The 17,610-nt window shown below is 56.0% G+C and overlaps 1 protein-coding gene across 1 annotated transcript in view; it reads left to right on the top strand.

The window, feature by feature from the left end:
• The window catches only part of PLXNA2 (plexin A2), a 150,099-nt gene that overhangs the window by 103,132 nt on the left and 29,357 nt on the right, over positions 1–17,610 (top strand). Inside the window, exons 11-19 of the mRNA XM_053963880.1 lie at positions 717–813; positions 2,286–2,479; positions 7,773–7,924; positions 11,199–11,316; positions 11,754–11,890; positions 14,777–14,944; positions 15,452–15,545; positions 17,004–17,243; positions 17,416–17,559. Coding sequence (XP_053819855.1) covers positions 717–813; positions 2,286–2,479; positions 7,773–7,924; positions 11,199–11,316; positions 11,754–11,890; positions 14,777–14,944; positions 15,452–15,545; positions 17,004–17,243; positions 17,416–17,559 — 1,344 coding nt within the window. The remainder of the gene's footprint in view (positions 1–716; positions 814–2,285; positions 2,480–7,772; positions 7,925–11,198; positions 11,317–11,753; positions 11,891–14,776; positions 14,945–15,451; positions 15,546–17,003; positions 17,244–17,415; positions 17,560–17,610) is intronic.

Genomic DNA, 17,610 nt, shown 5'->3' with positions numbered 1-17,610 from the left:
CTCCTGCCCAGGGACAGGAGAGCAGGCTGCCCTGCTCTAATCACCACTCCCTGGTCCCAGAGAGGATGGCAATGCTCACTCACATTTTGAAGTCTTTTTAGCAGCTCTTGGTTGACCTAAAGAGAGCACCAGAGTGAGGCCTGGCCACTGCTGGGTGCGATAATGGGAATTTCAGCATTCACTGGGAATTCAGCTGAAGCATCCAGCCTCACTCAGCCACAGCCCCCAGGATGTCATAAAAAGGGGAATAATTCACGCCAGTGCTATCCTGGAGCAGGCTGAGACAGTGGCTGGGGCTCTGCACCACCTATTTTTGCTCAGCTGTTTCCTGTTCCACCTGCAGAGCTCTGCAGTGGGGCTTTGGAGCTCCCAGTCACACTGGGGTGCACAAACTGGGCAAGAAGCAGCCTGAAGGCAGCAGTCCCAGTCTGGTTAACTGGAGGGGCTGTGTTGGTAGGCCAGAGACTGAGTGACGAGAGCAACCACTGCAAGTGGAATAATTAATCTGCTACCTCTCACAAGGACTAGATCTGATTTAATTATCTCCTCCTGATGAGGAGAAGGGAAAAGCAGAACCCTGGAGATGAAGTGTAAAAATGTGGTGTCTGAGGCACCAGCAGGTGTTTCTAAGCAGACAATAAAGATGGTTTCTCTCAAAAAACCCTCTTTGGGAGTGTGGTCTCCCCAAGCATTTCGCTCTGGATCTTGCCCTGCAGTACCTCTATGATGGGATGGACATCAGCAACTTGGCAGTGGACTTTGCCGTGGTTTGGAACGGGAACTTCGTCATTGACAACCCGGAGAATCTGAAAGGTAAAATCTGCTTCAGTTGGCTTCAGGCCATGGGCGGTGGGGGGCTGGAGAGGGGCTGTTGGGGCAGAGACACCGGGACCACGGAGGGTCACCCTGTGGAGGAGAGCAGCTCCCTGCACTCCTGGTGCTGCTCCCTGAGCCTTGGCTTTGGGATCCACCTGTGCAGGGGCACCTGCGGCTTGGGGAGACAAAGCTGAGCTTGTGCTGGGCTGGGCAAGTCCAGGAGCAGCTGTATCCTGAGGGAATACCCCAATCCTGGCTGTGTCCTGAGGGAATACCCCAATCCCAGCTGTGTCCTGAGGGAATACCCCAATCCCAGCTGTGTCCTGAGGGAATACCCCAATCCTGGCTGTGTCCTGAGGGAATACCCCAATCCCAGCTGTGTCCTTAGGGGATACCTCAATCCCAACTGCATCCCAAGGGAATACCCCAATCCCAGCTGTGTCCCAAGGGAATTCGTCCATCCCAGTTGTGTCCCTTGGAATTCCCTCAATCCCAATTACACCCCAAGGGTATATCCCAGTTGTACGTCAAGGGAATCCCTCAATCCCAGCTGTATCCCAAGGGAATCTCTCAATCCCAGCCATGTCCCGAGTGAATCCCCAATCCCATCTCTGTCCCGAGTGAATCCCCAGTCCCAGCCCTGTCCCGAGTGAATCCCCAGTCCCAGCCGTGTCCTGAGTGAATCCCCAATCCCAGCCCTGTCCCGAGTGAATCCCCAATCCCAGCCCTGTCCCAGGTGAATCCCCAATCCCAGCCCTGTCCCGAGTGAATCCCCAGTCCCAGCCGTGTCCCGAGTGAATCCCCAATCCCAGCCCTGTCCCGAGTGAATCCCCAATCCCATCTCTGTCCCGGGTGAATCCCCAGTCCCAGCCGTGTCCCAGGTGAATCCCCAATCCCAGCCGTGTCCCGAGTGAATCCCCAGTCCCAGCCGTGTCCCGAGTGAATCCCCAGTCCCAGCCGTGTCCCGAGTGAATCCCCAATCCCAGCCGTGTCCCGAGTGAATCCCCAATCCCAGCCCTGTCCCGAGTGAATCCCCAGTCCCAGCCGTGTCCCAGGTGAATCCCCAATCCCAGCCGTGTCCCGAGTGAATCCCCAATCCCAGCCCTGTCCCGAGTGAATCCCCAATCCCATCTCTGTCCCGAGTGAATCCCCAATCCCAGCCGTGTCCCGAGTGAATCCCCAATCCCAGCCCTGTCCCGAGTGAATCCCCAATCCCATCTCTGTCCCGAGTGAATCCCCAGTCCCAGCCCTGTCCCGAGTGAATCCCCAGTCCCAGCCCTGTCCCGAGTGAATCCCCAATCCCAGCCGTGTCCCGAGTGAATCCCCAATCCCATCTCTGTCCCGAGTGAATCCCCAGTCCCAGCCCTGTCCCGAGTGAATCCCCAGTCCCAGCCGTGTCCCAGGTGAATCCCCAGTCCCAGCCGTGTCCCGAGCCCGGTGCTGAGCCCCGCCGTGCCCTGTCCCCGCAGTGCACCTGTACAAGTGCGCGGCGCAGCGCGAGAGCTGCGGGCTGTGCCTCAAGGCCGACCCCAAGTTCGAGTGCGGCTGGTGCAGCGGCGAGGCCAAGTGCACCCTGCGGCCCCACTGCGGCTCCCCGGGCGCGCAGCCCTGGCTCGACTGGTCCAGCCACAACGTCAAGTGCTCCAACCCGCGCATCACCGAGGTGAGCCCGGCGCCCCCGGCCCGCTCCTCCCCCCTGGGCTGCCCCAAAATCCGCCCGGCCCTGAGAAACGCGGATAAAACGCTCCGGAACTTTCTGGGACGGTTTTAGTGCGCGGCCTCCGCCCCACCCGCGCCGCGGTGACCGCCACGGGAATGCTAATTAAACCAGGGAGCTAATTAGTCTGGAGTTGGTGGTTCTGATATTTCTGTTCAGCCCACTGAGGGATGCAAAATGTGTCCCAGGAGCATTTCCAGCAGTGAAACCGCACTCGCTCTGTTAACGCTGCTGTGAGGGATGACGCTCCTGTTGAGTGGGAAAGAAGGAAGGTTTGGGTTTCTCAGTTAATTAAATCCCCCAAAAATGCCTCCCTTGCCCTGGGTGTGTGTCCACACTGCAAAAGGTGTAACACAGGAGGAGCAGAGTTGCCTCTTACACTAATGCTGGTGGCAGCGCTGCTCAGCACCCAAAATCTGCCAGCTGGATCAGAACTCAAGTGAGTGTGGAAATCTCCTCTTAAATTAAATTACTTTCTACACTGGTTTAACTAAACTGGCTCAGATCCCGTGGGAGGGAGGCATCAACCTCCTCCTAAGGAAAAGAGGAGGAAGCACAGAGGCTGCTGCTCCATCAGGGCTGGGTGGGGCTGGCAGGAGAACGATGTTGCTGAGGAGGGTCCATCCATCCTCAGGGACCTTTCCAGACTTTTGGTATTTCTGCCTTAGGCCTTCTGCCCAGCAGTGTTGCACTTTGCTGGGCAGGTGTTTCTCTCTCTCGTGCAGTGTTTTGTACAGGGCAGAGTGCAGCTGCTGGGATTTGCTGGGGCTGGTTGTGCAGGGATGGGAAAGCATTAAAAAGGGTTGGAAGCCTGTCCTTTCCCTGCTTGGTTGGTCTCTTTGTTTTCCAAGTCTCAGCTGTCCTACCAAGAGATAAAATGATCCTTAAAGGCTTCCCTGGATCTTCCCCTTGCCCCGCCACTGGGCAGGACCCAAACTTCTCTTGCCCGAGTGCTGTTCTGCTGCACAAGATTATGCTACAGGAAGCAAAACAGCCTCTACTGAGATTTGCTTCCCCATAAACCATGCAGAAAGTTGTCAAGTCAAAGAAATCTTGGAATCATTTATCTGCCCCTCCTTGAGCTGGGCAGAGAAGGGGAGAGGCACCAAGTGACTTGCATGTGAGCAGTGCCAGGCTGGCTCTGGCAGCTGGCTGCAGGCAGGGCACTGCCACCAAGTGTTTTATCACCGTCCAACTTGAAAGCAATACTCTTGGGCTCTGTCCAAGCAGAAAAGAGCAGAGCTCTGCTGTTACAGATTTCTTGACTCCATCCCCAGGTCTGTGTCTCAGCCCTCAGAGTGAGACTGTGGAGGAGACCATGAGACCTCCCCAGCTTTCGTTGCTGTTGGGTCCTTTCCCAACATCTGAGCTTTCTCAGGATTTTGGGCACACAATGCCCAGTGCTGCAGAGCTGTACAGCTGGGAGGACACCCTGCCCTGCCGGGGCTGACCTGGCCCTGGCAGGTCCAGAGCTGGCACTGGTGCCACGTCCCCCATCCCTTGGGCACCAGCAGTGACCGGACTGGGGAGCAGGGTTTGCTCTCATACTGGAGCTCACATTGCAGCCTGGATTACCCAGAGTAAAAGAGCCTTTAATATGGGTTGGTTTCCACTCCTCCTGCTTCATCTGGCCAGGTTCACTCTTTGTGACAAGCCTGAGGTCAGGGGCCTGGCTCCCAGGCGCCAGCACCTTTAGCGGATGCATAAATAAGAAGAGATTGTGTCTTAATAGTTCTAAAAGTAAATGAGCAGCGGGGTATTTGCAGTCTTTTCACTGCGTGAGAGGCCCAGCCCTCTCCAGCAATGTCCCCTCAGCAGCTTAAAACTTCCACCCGGTCTGTGGCCTTAGCAATAAATAAATAAAAATCAGTTTTCTGGGAACAAGCGGCGCTCTGATCTCCTATTCATTTATTTGCAGGCCTCATTAATATAACATCAGTGCAACAAACAGCTGAAGGGGGGGCAGTGTCAGGCTGAATAATGGAGTTGCTCTGCTGAGATAACAATTAGGTTCTGAATGTGCCATCAGCTGAGGCAGAGACAAGGAGGGATCATGCCGGGATGACAATGCTCATGTGCCGCTTCCCCGCTGGGCTCATCAGCTGGGATCCAGGGCTTAGAGCAGGAGCAAAAGAGCACAAAGAGGATGGAGGTGGATGGGGCCTGGGGAGGGGGCAGGGGCTGTGCCGTTGATTGGGTGCTCTCTCTGCACCCGAACAGATGCCAAGGGCTTGCTGCACGGGGCTCCTGGCTTCCCTGCAGCTCCCGGCCAGCCCCGGCTCCAGCTCTCCCCGGCTCCTCGCTGACTTCTTCTGCAGGCAAAATGTTGCTTCGTGTCAGAAATGCTGAAAGATTCAAGCAGCAAGACATGACACTGAGAACATTTATCCCTCGTTGTTGGAGCCGTGTCTTCTGCAGGCTGCGAGGGGAAGGGTTCTAGCACTGGGCTGGGGCTCCTGGATCCCTGGGATCCTTGGATCCCAACCTCGGGGATCCCTTGGACTCCAGCCTTGGGGGTCCCTTGGATCCCAACCTTGGGAATCCCTTGGACTCCAGCCTTGGGAATCCCTTGGATCCCAGCCTTGGGGGTCCCTTGGACTCCAGCCTTGGGAATCCCTTGGATCCAAGCCTTGGGGGTCCCTTGGATCCCAGCCTTGGGGGTCCCTTGGATTCCAGCCTTGGGAATCCCTTGGATCCCAGCCTTGGGGGTCCCTTGGACTCCAGCCTTGGGGGTCCCTTGGATCCAAGCTTTGGGGGTCTCTTGGATCCCAACCTTGGGGGTCCCTTGGATCCAAGCTTTGGGGGTCTCTTGGATCCCAGCCTTGGGGGTCCCTTGGTTTCAGGTAAAAAGCAGCAATAAGAGAAGCGGCTCTGGAGCACCTGTGACCCTTCCCTGACCAAGGGCAGGGTGTGAGGGTGACCGAGCTCCTGGCACCCCCTCACCCCTGTAGCCAGCCCATTTTATGGATCACACAGGGCTGCACACCTGAGCTGTCCAGCACTGCTACAGGGGCTGGGCTGGGATTTGTCTCGTGCCGTGGGGAGAGGTGACCTGCCCAGAGTAATTCTGCCTCCCACACCCCGCTCAGATCTCAGTCACTTTCAAGATGCTTCAGTTTAGCAAACAACCTGAAAAAACTTCCAGCAGAGGTGTGGATTCCTAAACAGCAAAGGTCCAGTTCCTGGTGGTGGCCTTGCTCTTTCTCAGCTGCCCTGTGCAGGCCCTTTTCATCCTCCACAGAGCTCTAAGTGAAAAGCCAGTCTAGTGAAGTGATTTCCTTGAAACTGGGGACTATTTCTTGCTAATCCTGCCTGTCTCAGATCAGAAATCTGGCCTGGCAGCCCTGCAGCTCCCAGCACAGCCCAGCTGGGATTAAGGCAGACCAGGGGCTGGCTGTGCTGGAGGTGCCTCATCCTCACCCCGGCGAGGAGCCCAGGATGCTGCTCGGAGGGTCCCCAGCTCTGGGTGCACCGGGACCTTTAAGACTTATCTTCTTTCTGCGATTTTGACTGAATCTCTCCAGCTGTAATTAATTGAATGCATCTGTTCTAACCCTGGGGCTGCTTTATGGCACAGTTACTTCAAAACTGTTCAATTAGTGGCCACTAAAATCTAGGTCGAGTGGAGCTCCATATTGGGGATTTTCCAGGTCAGGACATTTTTAAAATACAGCATCAGCTGGGCTTTGTTCAGGGAGGCTGCTCAGCCCCGCTGCTTCTGCTCAGGTCAGGAAATGGCAAGCGGTGGCTTCTTTTTTTTTTTTTGAGCAGTGATGAGACAACGAGACGGCGGAATAAGTGCCCCAGTAAATGCATTTTAGCATCATCCAGAGCTGCAAAGGACAGTTGTAACTGTCAGGCAAGTTCAGGTGATTCCCCACCAGTGATGTAAACACTGCCAGGCCTCCAGGACTCGGTGTAACACAACCCAGCTTGGGTTTGTAGTGGCTTTATGAGCACGTCGAGCTTCCCAGAGCTAAATGATACAAGACAGGCCGTGGTGTGAGTTACAGGGAACAGCAGCACAACAGGCAGTGCGTGGTGAATAAATTAAAAACCTCCATCAGGCAGTGGAGGGGAGAGGGAGGTGGGAATTAAAGGATGTGGAGGAAGGAGGGGGTGGCTTGGTGGCTCTGGCATGGAGTTGGAATAACCTCAGCACGTGCGGCCAAAAATGGGACAGAAAGCCCAGGGAAGTGCTGGAGTCAGTGCTCAAAAACCAAGTGGATGTGGCCATTGGTTTAGTGGGGACGGGGGGATTCCGTCTTGAAGATCGTGGATGTCTCTTTGGAGATGCTCTGGGGAGCTGGGAAGCACAGAAGTGATGGGGACAGGGGTGGCCCACGGGGGCTGCTGTGGGCCAGGTCACTGGGATGGGGTGTCCTGGTGGCACTGGTGTCTGACTGCCTTCCTCACTCCTGAGGAGGTGGAAAAAAGCCACCCATCCATCTGGAAACAGCGAGGAAAACGTTCTGAAGGGCTCAAGTTTTTTGCCAAAGACAAGGGTGGAACAAAGAAGCGTAAACAAGATTTATCCATTAAATTAATTAAATTGCATTATTATGGATTGTGTTTATTTATTAATAACAGCTGCAGCACGGGGAAGATTAGAAACTCACCCAAGAGCAGCAACAGAGCGGTGGCAGATTCAGGATAACTGTCTGAGAGTCCTGGGTCCAAATTTTGTGACCATGCATTATTGAAATTTATACTCCTAATTGAAGAGGAGCTCGCCCTTAATGCAAGTCCAGGGAAGCAGGGATGCTTATGGCTGAGGCAGGCTATAAACAGGCAGCTTGAAAGCACACACCTCACCCTTTAACATTTTTAAGTCATTTGAGGTGCCAAGTCACTAATAAAATGTGACATTAACATTCAGAGAACAGCCAAGGCAGAAGGTAAAGTTCTCCAAGCACCAGGCTGCTTCTGGAAGGTGACTTACCCTGCTCTGGATAGAGAAAATAGGAGCCAGGTTTATCCTTCTGCAAGGATTTCTGGGAATGGCACTGCCCACTCTTCTTGGCCGGCTCAGGGACCTTGGAGCTCTCCTGGAGCACGGCACAGGTGGATTTCAGCATCCTCCTCAGGTTCCTCCAGGACATGCAGGAGAGCCGTGAGGGGTGGGCCTGGCTGGTTTGGCAGCAGGAGCAGGAGCAGTGCTTCCAAACCGGGGGTGGGGCTGAAGAACGGGCACGGTGGGGACGTCGCCTCAGCTTCCCTGTGTCCTGTCTCCCTGCAGATCCTGACGGTGTCGGGGCCCCCGGAAGGAGGGACGAGGGTGACCATCCGAGGCGTGAACCTGGGCCTGGACTTCTCGGAGATCGCGCAGGGCGTGCAGGTGGCCGGGGTGCAGTGCACGCCCCTGCCCGAGCACTACGTGGTGGCCGAGCAGTGAGTGTCCCCTCCCCTGTCCCCACCGCGCGTCCCCAGGGCCGGGCACCCCACAGAGCTCCTCCCTGACCTCCGGCCAGCGCTCAGGAGGCCAAAAACTCACCCGGAGCCCGGGCACCTGCAGGAAGGGCTGTGGAGGCGGGCGTGGGAAGGGATTCCCGCACATTCCCGCACATTCCCGCACATTCCCGCACATTCCCCCGCATTCCCGCGCACTGGACTCTCTCTGCAGGGGTTAAGCAGCCCTTTAAGCTTTCATTAAAGGTTCTGTTTCCTTGCACGCCGCGGTTCCTGCTTGGCTAAGCACCTTTGCTGATGAGCACCTTGCCGCCGCCGCCTCCCCGCGCTCCCCATCCCACTTGGAATTCCGCCGGCGCCGCCGGCTGCACGCAGCCATTTGTTAGGCGGGCGAGGCGGTGACAGCCCCGGAATCCGAGTGGGCTCCACTGGAGTCAATCCATTCGTTTCACTAAGAAAAACGTCAGCCCAAAATTAGAAAACAGGCCTGTAACAGGGGACGGGCGGATAGACCCCACGGCGTGGCACCCGCCCCTCTCCTGCCCCGCGGGGCTGCGCTGGGGGAGCCAAGGTGCTGAGAGGGTACTGGGGGGGACATTTGTGCTGGGTGGGACGGGAGATGTAGGTGATGTGTCCCCCTTGGGTTGTGTCATGACCAGGATGGTGTCCTGCGCAGTAGGACTGCGAGTGTGGGGCTGCTCCCAGCAGCACAGATCTGCCCCGGCTTCGTCCTCTGCTGGGAAATGCATTTGGTGGCTCCCGCTCAGAGCCCAGCAGAGCCAGGACCTGTCACCAGCTGCACGTGGTGGCGCTGGTTGGGTTTTGTCCATTCCTGGTGTTTCTTTCCCAGCTGTGAGGCAGGAGGGGCATTGCTGGCCCCTCTGGAGCAGCGAGGGGCAGGGCAGAGTGCCAGGGAATGTGGCATCAGGGGGTGAAGGGTGCTTGGGGCTGCCGCAGGAATGGCTCCAAGCACGGCTTACTGCGAGCAGTTGGGGCTGTTCTGCCAAGCAGTACTTTGTTATATTTTATTTTTCAAATAAAGGATGGAAGATTATGAAATTATCCCCCTTTGATGGTATGAAACCCTGATTTTATAATCATGACTCTAATTACGGCTCTTGAGCTTTCAAAGTTTGTTAACATCATTAAAACATTTACCCTGGGCAGATAACAGCAAGCGTTAGCATGAGAGCTGCCTTTTAAAGATGAATACAGATAAAAGGACCCTCTTAAGGGTTCTGTGGGCAGACTGAATTCCAGGACTGTAATGACTCTGCCATATGCTCCAGCCCCGCAATCTATCAGCCAGCAATTAGGTTAATGTTGGTGAAAGGGCCACTTAGCCCGGCAATCAGCACCCTACAGCTCTGCCGAATGCATCATTTTGTAACAAGGTACCTGCTGGGGCTTTGGCTTTGAGCGGGACTCGGGGCCAGGTGTACCCGGTCACTTGTGCCCTGTGCCACACCCGGCCCTGCCCAGCTGCTGCTCTGCTGGCACAGCGGAGTATTTGGTGTTTCCCCGCGGCAGAGAGAACCTCCCCTCTCCTCTCCTGCCCTTGGCGTGCCAGGAATCACCCCCAGGCTTTCTTTGCCGTGGCCCCAAGCTCAGAGCGGCCTCCTCTCCCCGCTGCCAGTCTGCAGGAGGAGGAGGAGGAGGGAGAGGTGAAGGATTAACAGGCAGAGAGGTGCAGGGGCGACGTCTGGTTGAAAGGCAGAGCGAGGAGCACGTGGCAGAGGAAGGCTCGGAGCTGAGACGCTTCAATCCCTGCTCTCCAAAGGCAGCGTCTCTCCAGGCAACCCCTTTTGATGTGCAGCAACGAGGACGTGCACGTTCCAGCTCTTTACCAGCATGTGTGCATTTCATCGGGCCTCCTGGCATCACCTGTGCACAGCAGCTTCTTTTTTTCCTTCGGTCTTCGTGGTTTATTTTATTTTATTTTATTTTATTTTATTTTATTTTATTTTATTTTATTTTTTATTTTATTTTATTTTATTTTATTTTATTTGCAGTGAATTTAATGGTGCTGGAGGCAGCTCGAACGCTGCCTTCCCAAATTGGGGCCTTTTATGTCTTTGTGTGTGATGGGCAGAGGAGTGAGCGCTTCCTTCTCCTTCAGCCTCAGCAGGCAGAGGCTGCTCTGGCTCTCCTCTGGTCCCACTGCCAGGGTCAGATCCCCACAGGTATCTCCTCACGGGTGGATCTGCACCTCCTGCCTCAGGCAGGTTACTCCTACCTTCAGCTTTTCCTCCCTGAGGCCAATTACCCATCGCCAGGTCTGCAATCCCCCTCTCAGATTTCCACTCGGGGGCAGGTTCCTCCCACCCTCAGCTTCCCAGAGCCTGCAGGGATGCTCTTGGATTTATCTTCCCGGCATTGCTGTGGGAGCAAGCAGCATCCAGGTCCATCTGGAGAGCCCTGCCAGCTGATGCCCCTCTGAAAACCTCCCCCAAACCTGCTGGCATGACTGGCATCCGCTTGATCCCATCCCCAGCTGGTGTCACACATCCCCCGTGCCCTGGGATTTGGGGGTTATTCATCCACGGTGATCAGCCGTGGTTAACCCCAGCAGCTCTCCCTGGCCCTGCAGCTTTGCCCTGGGATTTTGGGGTTATTCATCCATCAGTTGTGGGTAACCCCAGCTGCTCTTCCCTGGCCCTGCAGCTTTGCCCTGGGATTTTGGGGTTATTCAGCCATCAGTTGTGGGTAACCCCAGCAGCTCTCCCTGGCCCTGCAGCTTTCCCAGCCTCAGGATGTGCCCACGGGGCTGAGCTGGACCACACCAGGAGCACGGGGACAAGCTCCTGTGACCACCACGAGGGCGTTTGTGGCAGCCAGCCCTGTCCCCCAGCAGAAGCTGCTCTCCAGGGCTGTCTCTATCATCTCCCAGCAGGTTTCTCCAGTTTTGATTAACTGGGAGTCTGCAGTGTGAGCTGTTCCCTTAATGAACTCATCTGTTACTCTGAGGACTTCGCACTCACTTTGCTACTGGCTAATATATTGCCATTAGTGCTCTGCTTTGCTCTGGAGTTTACAGCTTGTAATAATTATGTCTAATTTTGATTTTTTTTTTTCCGTTTAAATTACTACACAGGGTAAAAATAGACTCAGTAATTAACTTCTTCCAAAGAGGCAGATATCAAAGTTAAAAGGGTGGGGGGGGGAGAGAGAAAGGAGAAATAAAAGCAGTGTGGAGCTGTGCAGGGCACTGCTGGCACCTCCTGCCAAAGCTTCCCTGCGGCATTTCTGCTTCCAGGATCGTCTGTGAAATGGGGCAGGCGCTTCCAGGGATCAGCTCCGGCCCAGTGCTCCTGTGCATCGGAGAGTGCAAGCCCGAGTTCACGGCCAAGTCAGCGCAGCAGTACATGTTCGTGGTGAGTGTCCTGCTGGGGACAGCACGTGTGCCCCCCGGGAGCTGAGCCTGCCTCACGGAGGGGCTTCAGCTCCAGAAGACAATCCAGGAATTGCTGCTTTTTTTCCTGGGGCTTTCCCCTTGGTGTTGCACAATTTTTTGGTGGCCCACTCGACAAGCGCAGCTTGCGGGATCGAGAGCTCGCCCTGTGAATAAACCAGGGCTCCCACAGCTTTGTACCCCCAGAACAGTGATTATGGAATCCCAGATTGGTTTGGGTTGGAAGGGATCCTCAAAGACCCTGTCCCACCCCAGGGACACCTTCCACTAGCCCAGGTTGCTCCAAGCCCTGTCCAAGCTGGCCTTGGACACACTCAGGGACGTCCTGCACTGTCACAGGCAGCCAGGGCAGCTCCCTGGCTGCAGCAGGAGCACTGAGCTGTCCTTTCCTTCCTGCAGACTCCAGCTGTGAGTTTCCTGAGCCCCAGCCGTGGCCCGGAGTCGGGAGGGACCATGGTGACCATCTCTGGCCACTACCTGGGGGCCGGCAGCCGCGTGTCCGTGCTCCTGGGGAACCAGACCTGCGAGTTCCACGAGTAAGAGACCAGCACAGGCTCCTGCAGCACCTCCTGCTCCCATCCCAGCATGGATCTGCTGGAGCTGAATGTGCAAAAATCCATCTGGGAGCCCCTAAGGCTCCCATTCCCTCTTTTATTGCATGAGACCATCTTCTCTTTTATTGTCATGGAGGCTTGCATGGCAAGGGAGGGATTCATCGGTGTCAGTGCTGTTCATTATTTCATTTTAATGCTGTTCCAATGGTAACTGCTCTGAAAATGACAGTGAAACACCACTGGGATGGAAATATGCTTATATTGGTCATCAGTACCTGCCCCCAGGCTGGCTGCCCTGAAGAAAATGGAACATTTATATGAAATATCTCCTTTCTCTTTTCACAGTCCTCCATTGCTTTTCCTGTAGCCACTGCTGCAGGTGCCTCAACCTCCTAAAAATGAGGAGCTGAGCAAGGCGAGGGTCTTCTCACACCTCCTGCTGAGGAACTTGCACAGCCATCAATCTCTTCTGGGATTTTGATGGCAAATTTGCTTTTTCCCCAGCAGTGTAAACACAGAGTTGACATTTGCAGGGTTTAGTGGGTTTTCCTGGGGCTTAGTTAAAAAAGAGATGTGTGGTTTACAGCTGTGTGTATCAGTACACAGCCCTGCCCGCCCTGCTGCCAGTGGGCACAGCCTGGGTGGCAACCTGCTATCCAAAGGGATTCTGCCTCCCAGATCCTCACTCAGGCTGCCCAGGAGGAGCTGAGGAAGTTTCTGGGAAAGCAGAGATCCCTGGAGGTGAATTTCTCATCCAAAAGCCTGAGAGGTTCTTGGATGTGGGAGCTGTGGGCGTTCAGGTGTGGGAGCACGTTGGGTTTTGAGCAGGGCTTGTCCTGGATCCATGCCAGGATGGTGCTCAGGGCATTCCAGAACCTTCCAGTGCAGCCCAGCCCTCCAGGTGTTAAGCAGTGTAACCACCCCATCAGTATTTCCTTCCACATCCAAAACAAAGGTGCCAAATTGCTGCCTCAGATGGAGACAGGGAGCAGCGTTAGCACCAGCAGAAGTGTAGGGCCAGCCCTGGAATTCCCTCCCTTAAACACCTGATCCGATTCAGGCAACCTGCAGCTACTGCCCTGCAAGACCTGGGGGAGCTTTGGGTTCCCTGGGTGTGCTAAAGACAGCAGGACAGAGAGCAGTGGCTGAGTGCCCCATCCCTCACCCGGGGCCACGCTGTGCACTTGCTTTGCCTCGGACTGTTTTGAGGCAACGAGCTCCAATTGTACTCGAGGGCGTGGGGGGAGCCTGACGAGATGAAGCAGCTCCTAATGAGATTCCCTCTAATTACAGCTTCCCCCATTCTCCCCTCTCTGATCGGAGGAGTGGGTAGATTCACCATGACGACACAGTAATAGCACAGAAAGCTAATTAGCTGATCACGGGGAGCCGGGAGCTGCTCTGCCAGCAGCCCTGCGTCACTCCGAGCTCCTGCCAGAGCTGGGCAGGCACGGGGTGGGCAGCAGCAGGGCAGGAACCCATCAGGCTGCACAGAACCACTCCGAGACTCGGCTGGAGGATCCCACTCCTCACACAGGGAAGCCTTTGTGGCTAAATGAAACCAAGGTGGATGTGATAAAACCAAGTGAGGACAGGAAAAGGAACAGGAGCAGGGCAGGAAGGGGGTGGATGTGTTGGTGCAGCAATGGTCAAGTGCAGTTGGTTTGAGGAGTTTCGGGGGGGTTGTTTCTGTCCCCTCGGATGTGGGGGGTGGAAGGGCCAAGGTGTGAGCTGGGAACATTGTGGTACGTGCTGTTCCATGCCCTCCTAAATGTCCGTGCTCCTTAGGGAGGGCAGGGGCTGTGTAAGGACCCCGAGAAGGATCACACACCTTCCCCCTGGCAGACACAGGCTCAGAGCTTTGCAGGGACACGGCTGCACTTGAGCCTCAGCCATCCAGGCACCTGCACGGGCCTCTGAGGATGGTGAGGGTGGTGAAGGTTGCCCGTTCAGGAGTGCCAGGTTTTGATTTAAGTACCAGACTGGCAGTGAGGTGCTGCAGACCTGCCTGCCCTCTCCCCTGGGGGAACCCAAAACTAAAGGAGCCACAGAAAGAACACTGACGTTCCAGCGAGCCAGGGGAGCTCTGGGCAGGAAGGACAACCACAGGTGGCCGTGCAGGAACACTGGCCTGCCAGGAATGTCCCTCCAGCACTTTTTGTAGGATCAGTGTCCAAGGAGCCGTGTGGTCCCTCCCAGCTCTGTTCTGGATGCTCAGACCTCATTCCCCTTCTCCATCCCTCCACCCACCGGCGCCTTTGTGCTCTGGCAGTGCACAAAGCTCTGGCCTCGCTGCGCCGCTGCCTCCACCTTCTCTGGGGCTCTGGTGGCAGCAGATGGTCTGTTGTGTCCAGCCAGGCAGCGCCGAGCCGGGGTCAGCCCGCTCTGATGGGCAGACAAAGGCGAGGCAGCGGTGCCGGTGCCACGGCCCTTCCCAGGCAGGGGCTGCACGGAGCCATTGTGCCACTCACAAGAGCCTCGTGTGTGCACCGGGGTGGGGAGGGGAAGAATTTGGCTTTTCACTCGGCTTATGCATCCCATTTAAAAGGCAGCCATCTGTTTTCACACGCCCAGCAGCCGGCAGCGGGTTCAGGGGGGTGCGGGAGCTGCAGCTTGGCACAAAGAGGGGTTCCAGGGAGCCTGCGCTGCTCTCACGCTGGGCAGAGCTCGGGGCAGAGCTCCCCACCCTTCCCTCCATGCCAAACCCTCCTGCCCATGCCAACCCCCCCTGCCCACCTCAGCAGCCTCCCAGGTACCAGTCTGGGCTGGCTGTAGGCTCAGCCCTTTATGAGCTGCCCCAGGACAGGACAAAGGCCGTTTCTGCCCCTGCACCCCCCCATTAACACTGCCCGTTTGCCTCCTGTGCAGGCGATCCATGAATGAGATCGTTTGTGTGTCAGCGCCCTCAGCCCACGGCCTGGGGGCTGTTCAGGTCTCTGTCAGCGTGGACAGGGCTCAGCTGGAGAGAACTTTGCTGTTTGAGTACATCGATGACCCCAAGGTGCAGCACATCGAGCCCGAGTGGAGCATCGCCAGGTAAGAGCTCTGACAGCACCTCCTCGGCTCTCCCCTGCTCTGGGGCTCCTCAGCACACACCCAGGCCAAAAGCTGGGCTCTTTGGGAATGCACATCCCACCCAGCGTCCTGAACGGGTCAGGGCTGGGCAGTTCTGGGGTTTGCATTTAGCACAGCTCAGGCCTGGGGTTGCCAGAGGGGTTGTGCTCAGCCAGGCGGCGACAGCAAACCCTGCACCAAGAGTTTGGGGGCTCGGCCAAAGCCCAGCTCACCCCCTGTGCTGCAGAAGGGCACAGCTGCTCCTTAAAGGCTCCTTCTTGTGGTCCTGGAGCACAACAAAACCAGCAGCCACCAAGAAAGGGAAAAGCTGATGTGAATCAAAAGGCAGTTGAGGAACGGGGTGGCTGCTGCTGTCACACCACGGGGCTGTACTCATCCTCTCAAGCCTAACCCTCCTGGCACTTGTCTCTGGGGCCCAGGCTCTGTGCACAGCCCAGCCCTGATCAGGCCTCTCCTGGCTTCCCACAGCGGACACACGCCCCTGACTGTCACTGGCTCCAACCTGGACGTGATCCAGGAGCCCCGGGTCCGCGTCAAGTACAACGGGAAGGAGTTTGTCAACGTGAGTAGGGGCTGGGAGCACCATCCTGCACCCCTGGGTGGGGGTGCTGCTGCCAGGGCTGCCTGCATGGGGAGGTTTGCCGTGGCAAAAGCTGCTCTGGGGGTATTTCCTGCACTCCCCCAAACTGGGGGCACTGGGAGGAGGGAATTTGACACACAGAAATGTGAAATTCCCTCCTTCCCCTATCTGCATTCTCTCAGTCCATGAGTGAGAAGCTGAGATGAACCCCCAGCTAAATGGGGACTAAGAGAGGTTCTTGTGTGTGCTACGAGTAACAATTGTACTTCCAGGACTTCAGAAATTATTCTGGCCAAGTAAAACTGAAATATATTGTTTCTATGCAGTGATCTTCGTGACTGAGTCTGTATTCTCTTGGAAAGGGCAAATCACTGAGCGGTCTTTTCCTATTCCTTTTCTCCCCCTCAAGACCTTTTTCATCTGAGCTCTTTTTGAAAAGACATCTAATTTTGTTGCTAGCACTTGCAGTTATAGTGCTACAAAAATAATTCTGAAGACACAAAATTGAGTGAAATTAAATCTTTCAGTTATGGAGGGAGGCCAAATGGTTGGGCTCTTGCTGCTTTACAAGGCAAGAGCCCCATAAATCAGCGATTTCCCTGCTTTGAGGGCTGGAGGAGCTGTGGGTGTCCTCAGCCCAGCAGGAGATGACCTTCATGTTCCCTCCTGCCCACCAGTGTCACATGGTCTGTTCCCTTCCCTCGCTGGCATTTGGGAATGGCCTCTAATCTCCCATTTGCAGCAGGGAACAGGTATTCCCTATGGGTCTGCTTCAGAGCTGGAGAGGAGGAAAGTGGAAAGAAATGGGAAAAAAAAAAAATAAAGAAAAATAAGTAAGAGCTGCTGTGTGAGCTTTTAGCTCCACTGAAACACGGCTCATTTTGGGCTCACCCTCCATCTCTACCCCAGTGCCTTCATGCTGGCTGGAGGAGAAGCAAATTGCCCCAAATCATGGCTGTAATGCCCCACGGAATCAGACAGGTTGGAAAAGACCTCTGAGACCACGGAGCACCAAGCCTGGATTAAACAGTCCCAGCTAAGCATGAATCCACTGGGCTTCCCTGTCACTACAGGACACGGGAAAACACGACACACGCCTCTGCTCTCGTGAAAGTAAAAAAGGGGCAAGTTCATTTCTGACCCCAACATTTGTAGTTTTCCAAAGGTGCCAGTGGATTGGAGGTGAACGTGCCACCTCTCCAACGACACTGGACAAACCACCAGTCCATCAGATTTCTCCTCCTCTATGAAGGAATGCAAAACAATCGGTTGTTTACAGAAAGTTGTGTGAGTTCGCTGCAAGAACGCAAACTCTGAAGGCTTTAGAAAAATCTTAAAAAAACCAGGGCGACGCTTCCCAGCCCCCAGAGCATCGCGGGCCAGCTCAGGGCAGAGCATTGCTGCTTTGTCTCAAGGCCCCCTTCCCTTCCCCTTGCCCAGGTGTGCCAGGTGGTGAACGGCACGGCCCTGGCCTGCCTGGCGCCGCCGCTGAGCGCCGAGTACCGCCCGGGGCTGGACGCCGTGGAGCGCCCGGACGAGTTTGGCTTCATCTTCAACAACGTCCAGTCCCTGCTGGTCTACAACGACACCAAGTTCATCTACTACCCCAACCCCACGTTTGAAATGCTGAGCTCCAGCGGGGTGCTGGAGCAGAAGCCGGGCTCTCCCATCATCCTGAAGGTAAGGAGAGCCTCGCTCGGCCCGTGGGGAGCTCAGCACAACCCCAGGGAGGGAAGGAGGGAGGGAGGGAGGGGGGTTCTCCCTGCTGCCGAGGATGGGGTGCCCTAAACAGAGAGCCGAAGCCGGAGGAATGTGCTGCATCTTTGTCGGTGTTGTGTCCCCGTGTCCCCAGGGCAGGAACCTGTGCCCGCCCGCCCCGGGAGGAGCCAAGCTCAACTACACGGTGCTGATCGGGGAGACGCCCTGCGCCGTCACCGTGTCCGAGACACAGCTGCTGTGCGAGCCCCCCACCCTCACCGGGCAGCACAAAGTGACGGTGAGGGGCTGCATGTCCCGTCAGCATCCCCTTCCCCTCTCCTCCCCACCC

The sequence above is a fragment of the Vidua chalybeata genome, chromosome 24 (assembly GCF_026979565.1).
Source record: "Vidua chalybeata isolate OUT-0048 chromosome 24, bVidCha1 merged haplotype, whole genome shotgun sequence".
Lineage (NCBI taxonomy): Eukaryota > Metazoa > Chordata > Aves > Passeriformes > Viduidae > Vidua > Vidua chalybeata.
This window is presented reverse-complemented; position numbering and strand designations above follow the sequence as displayed.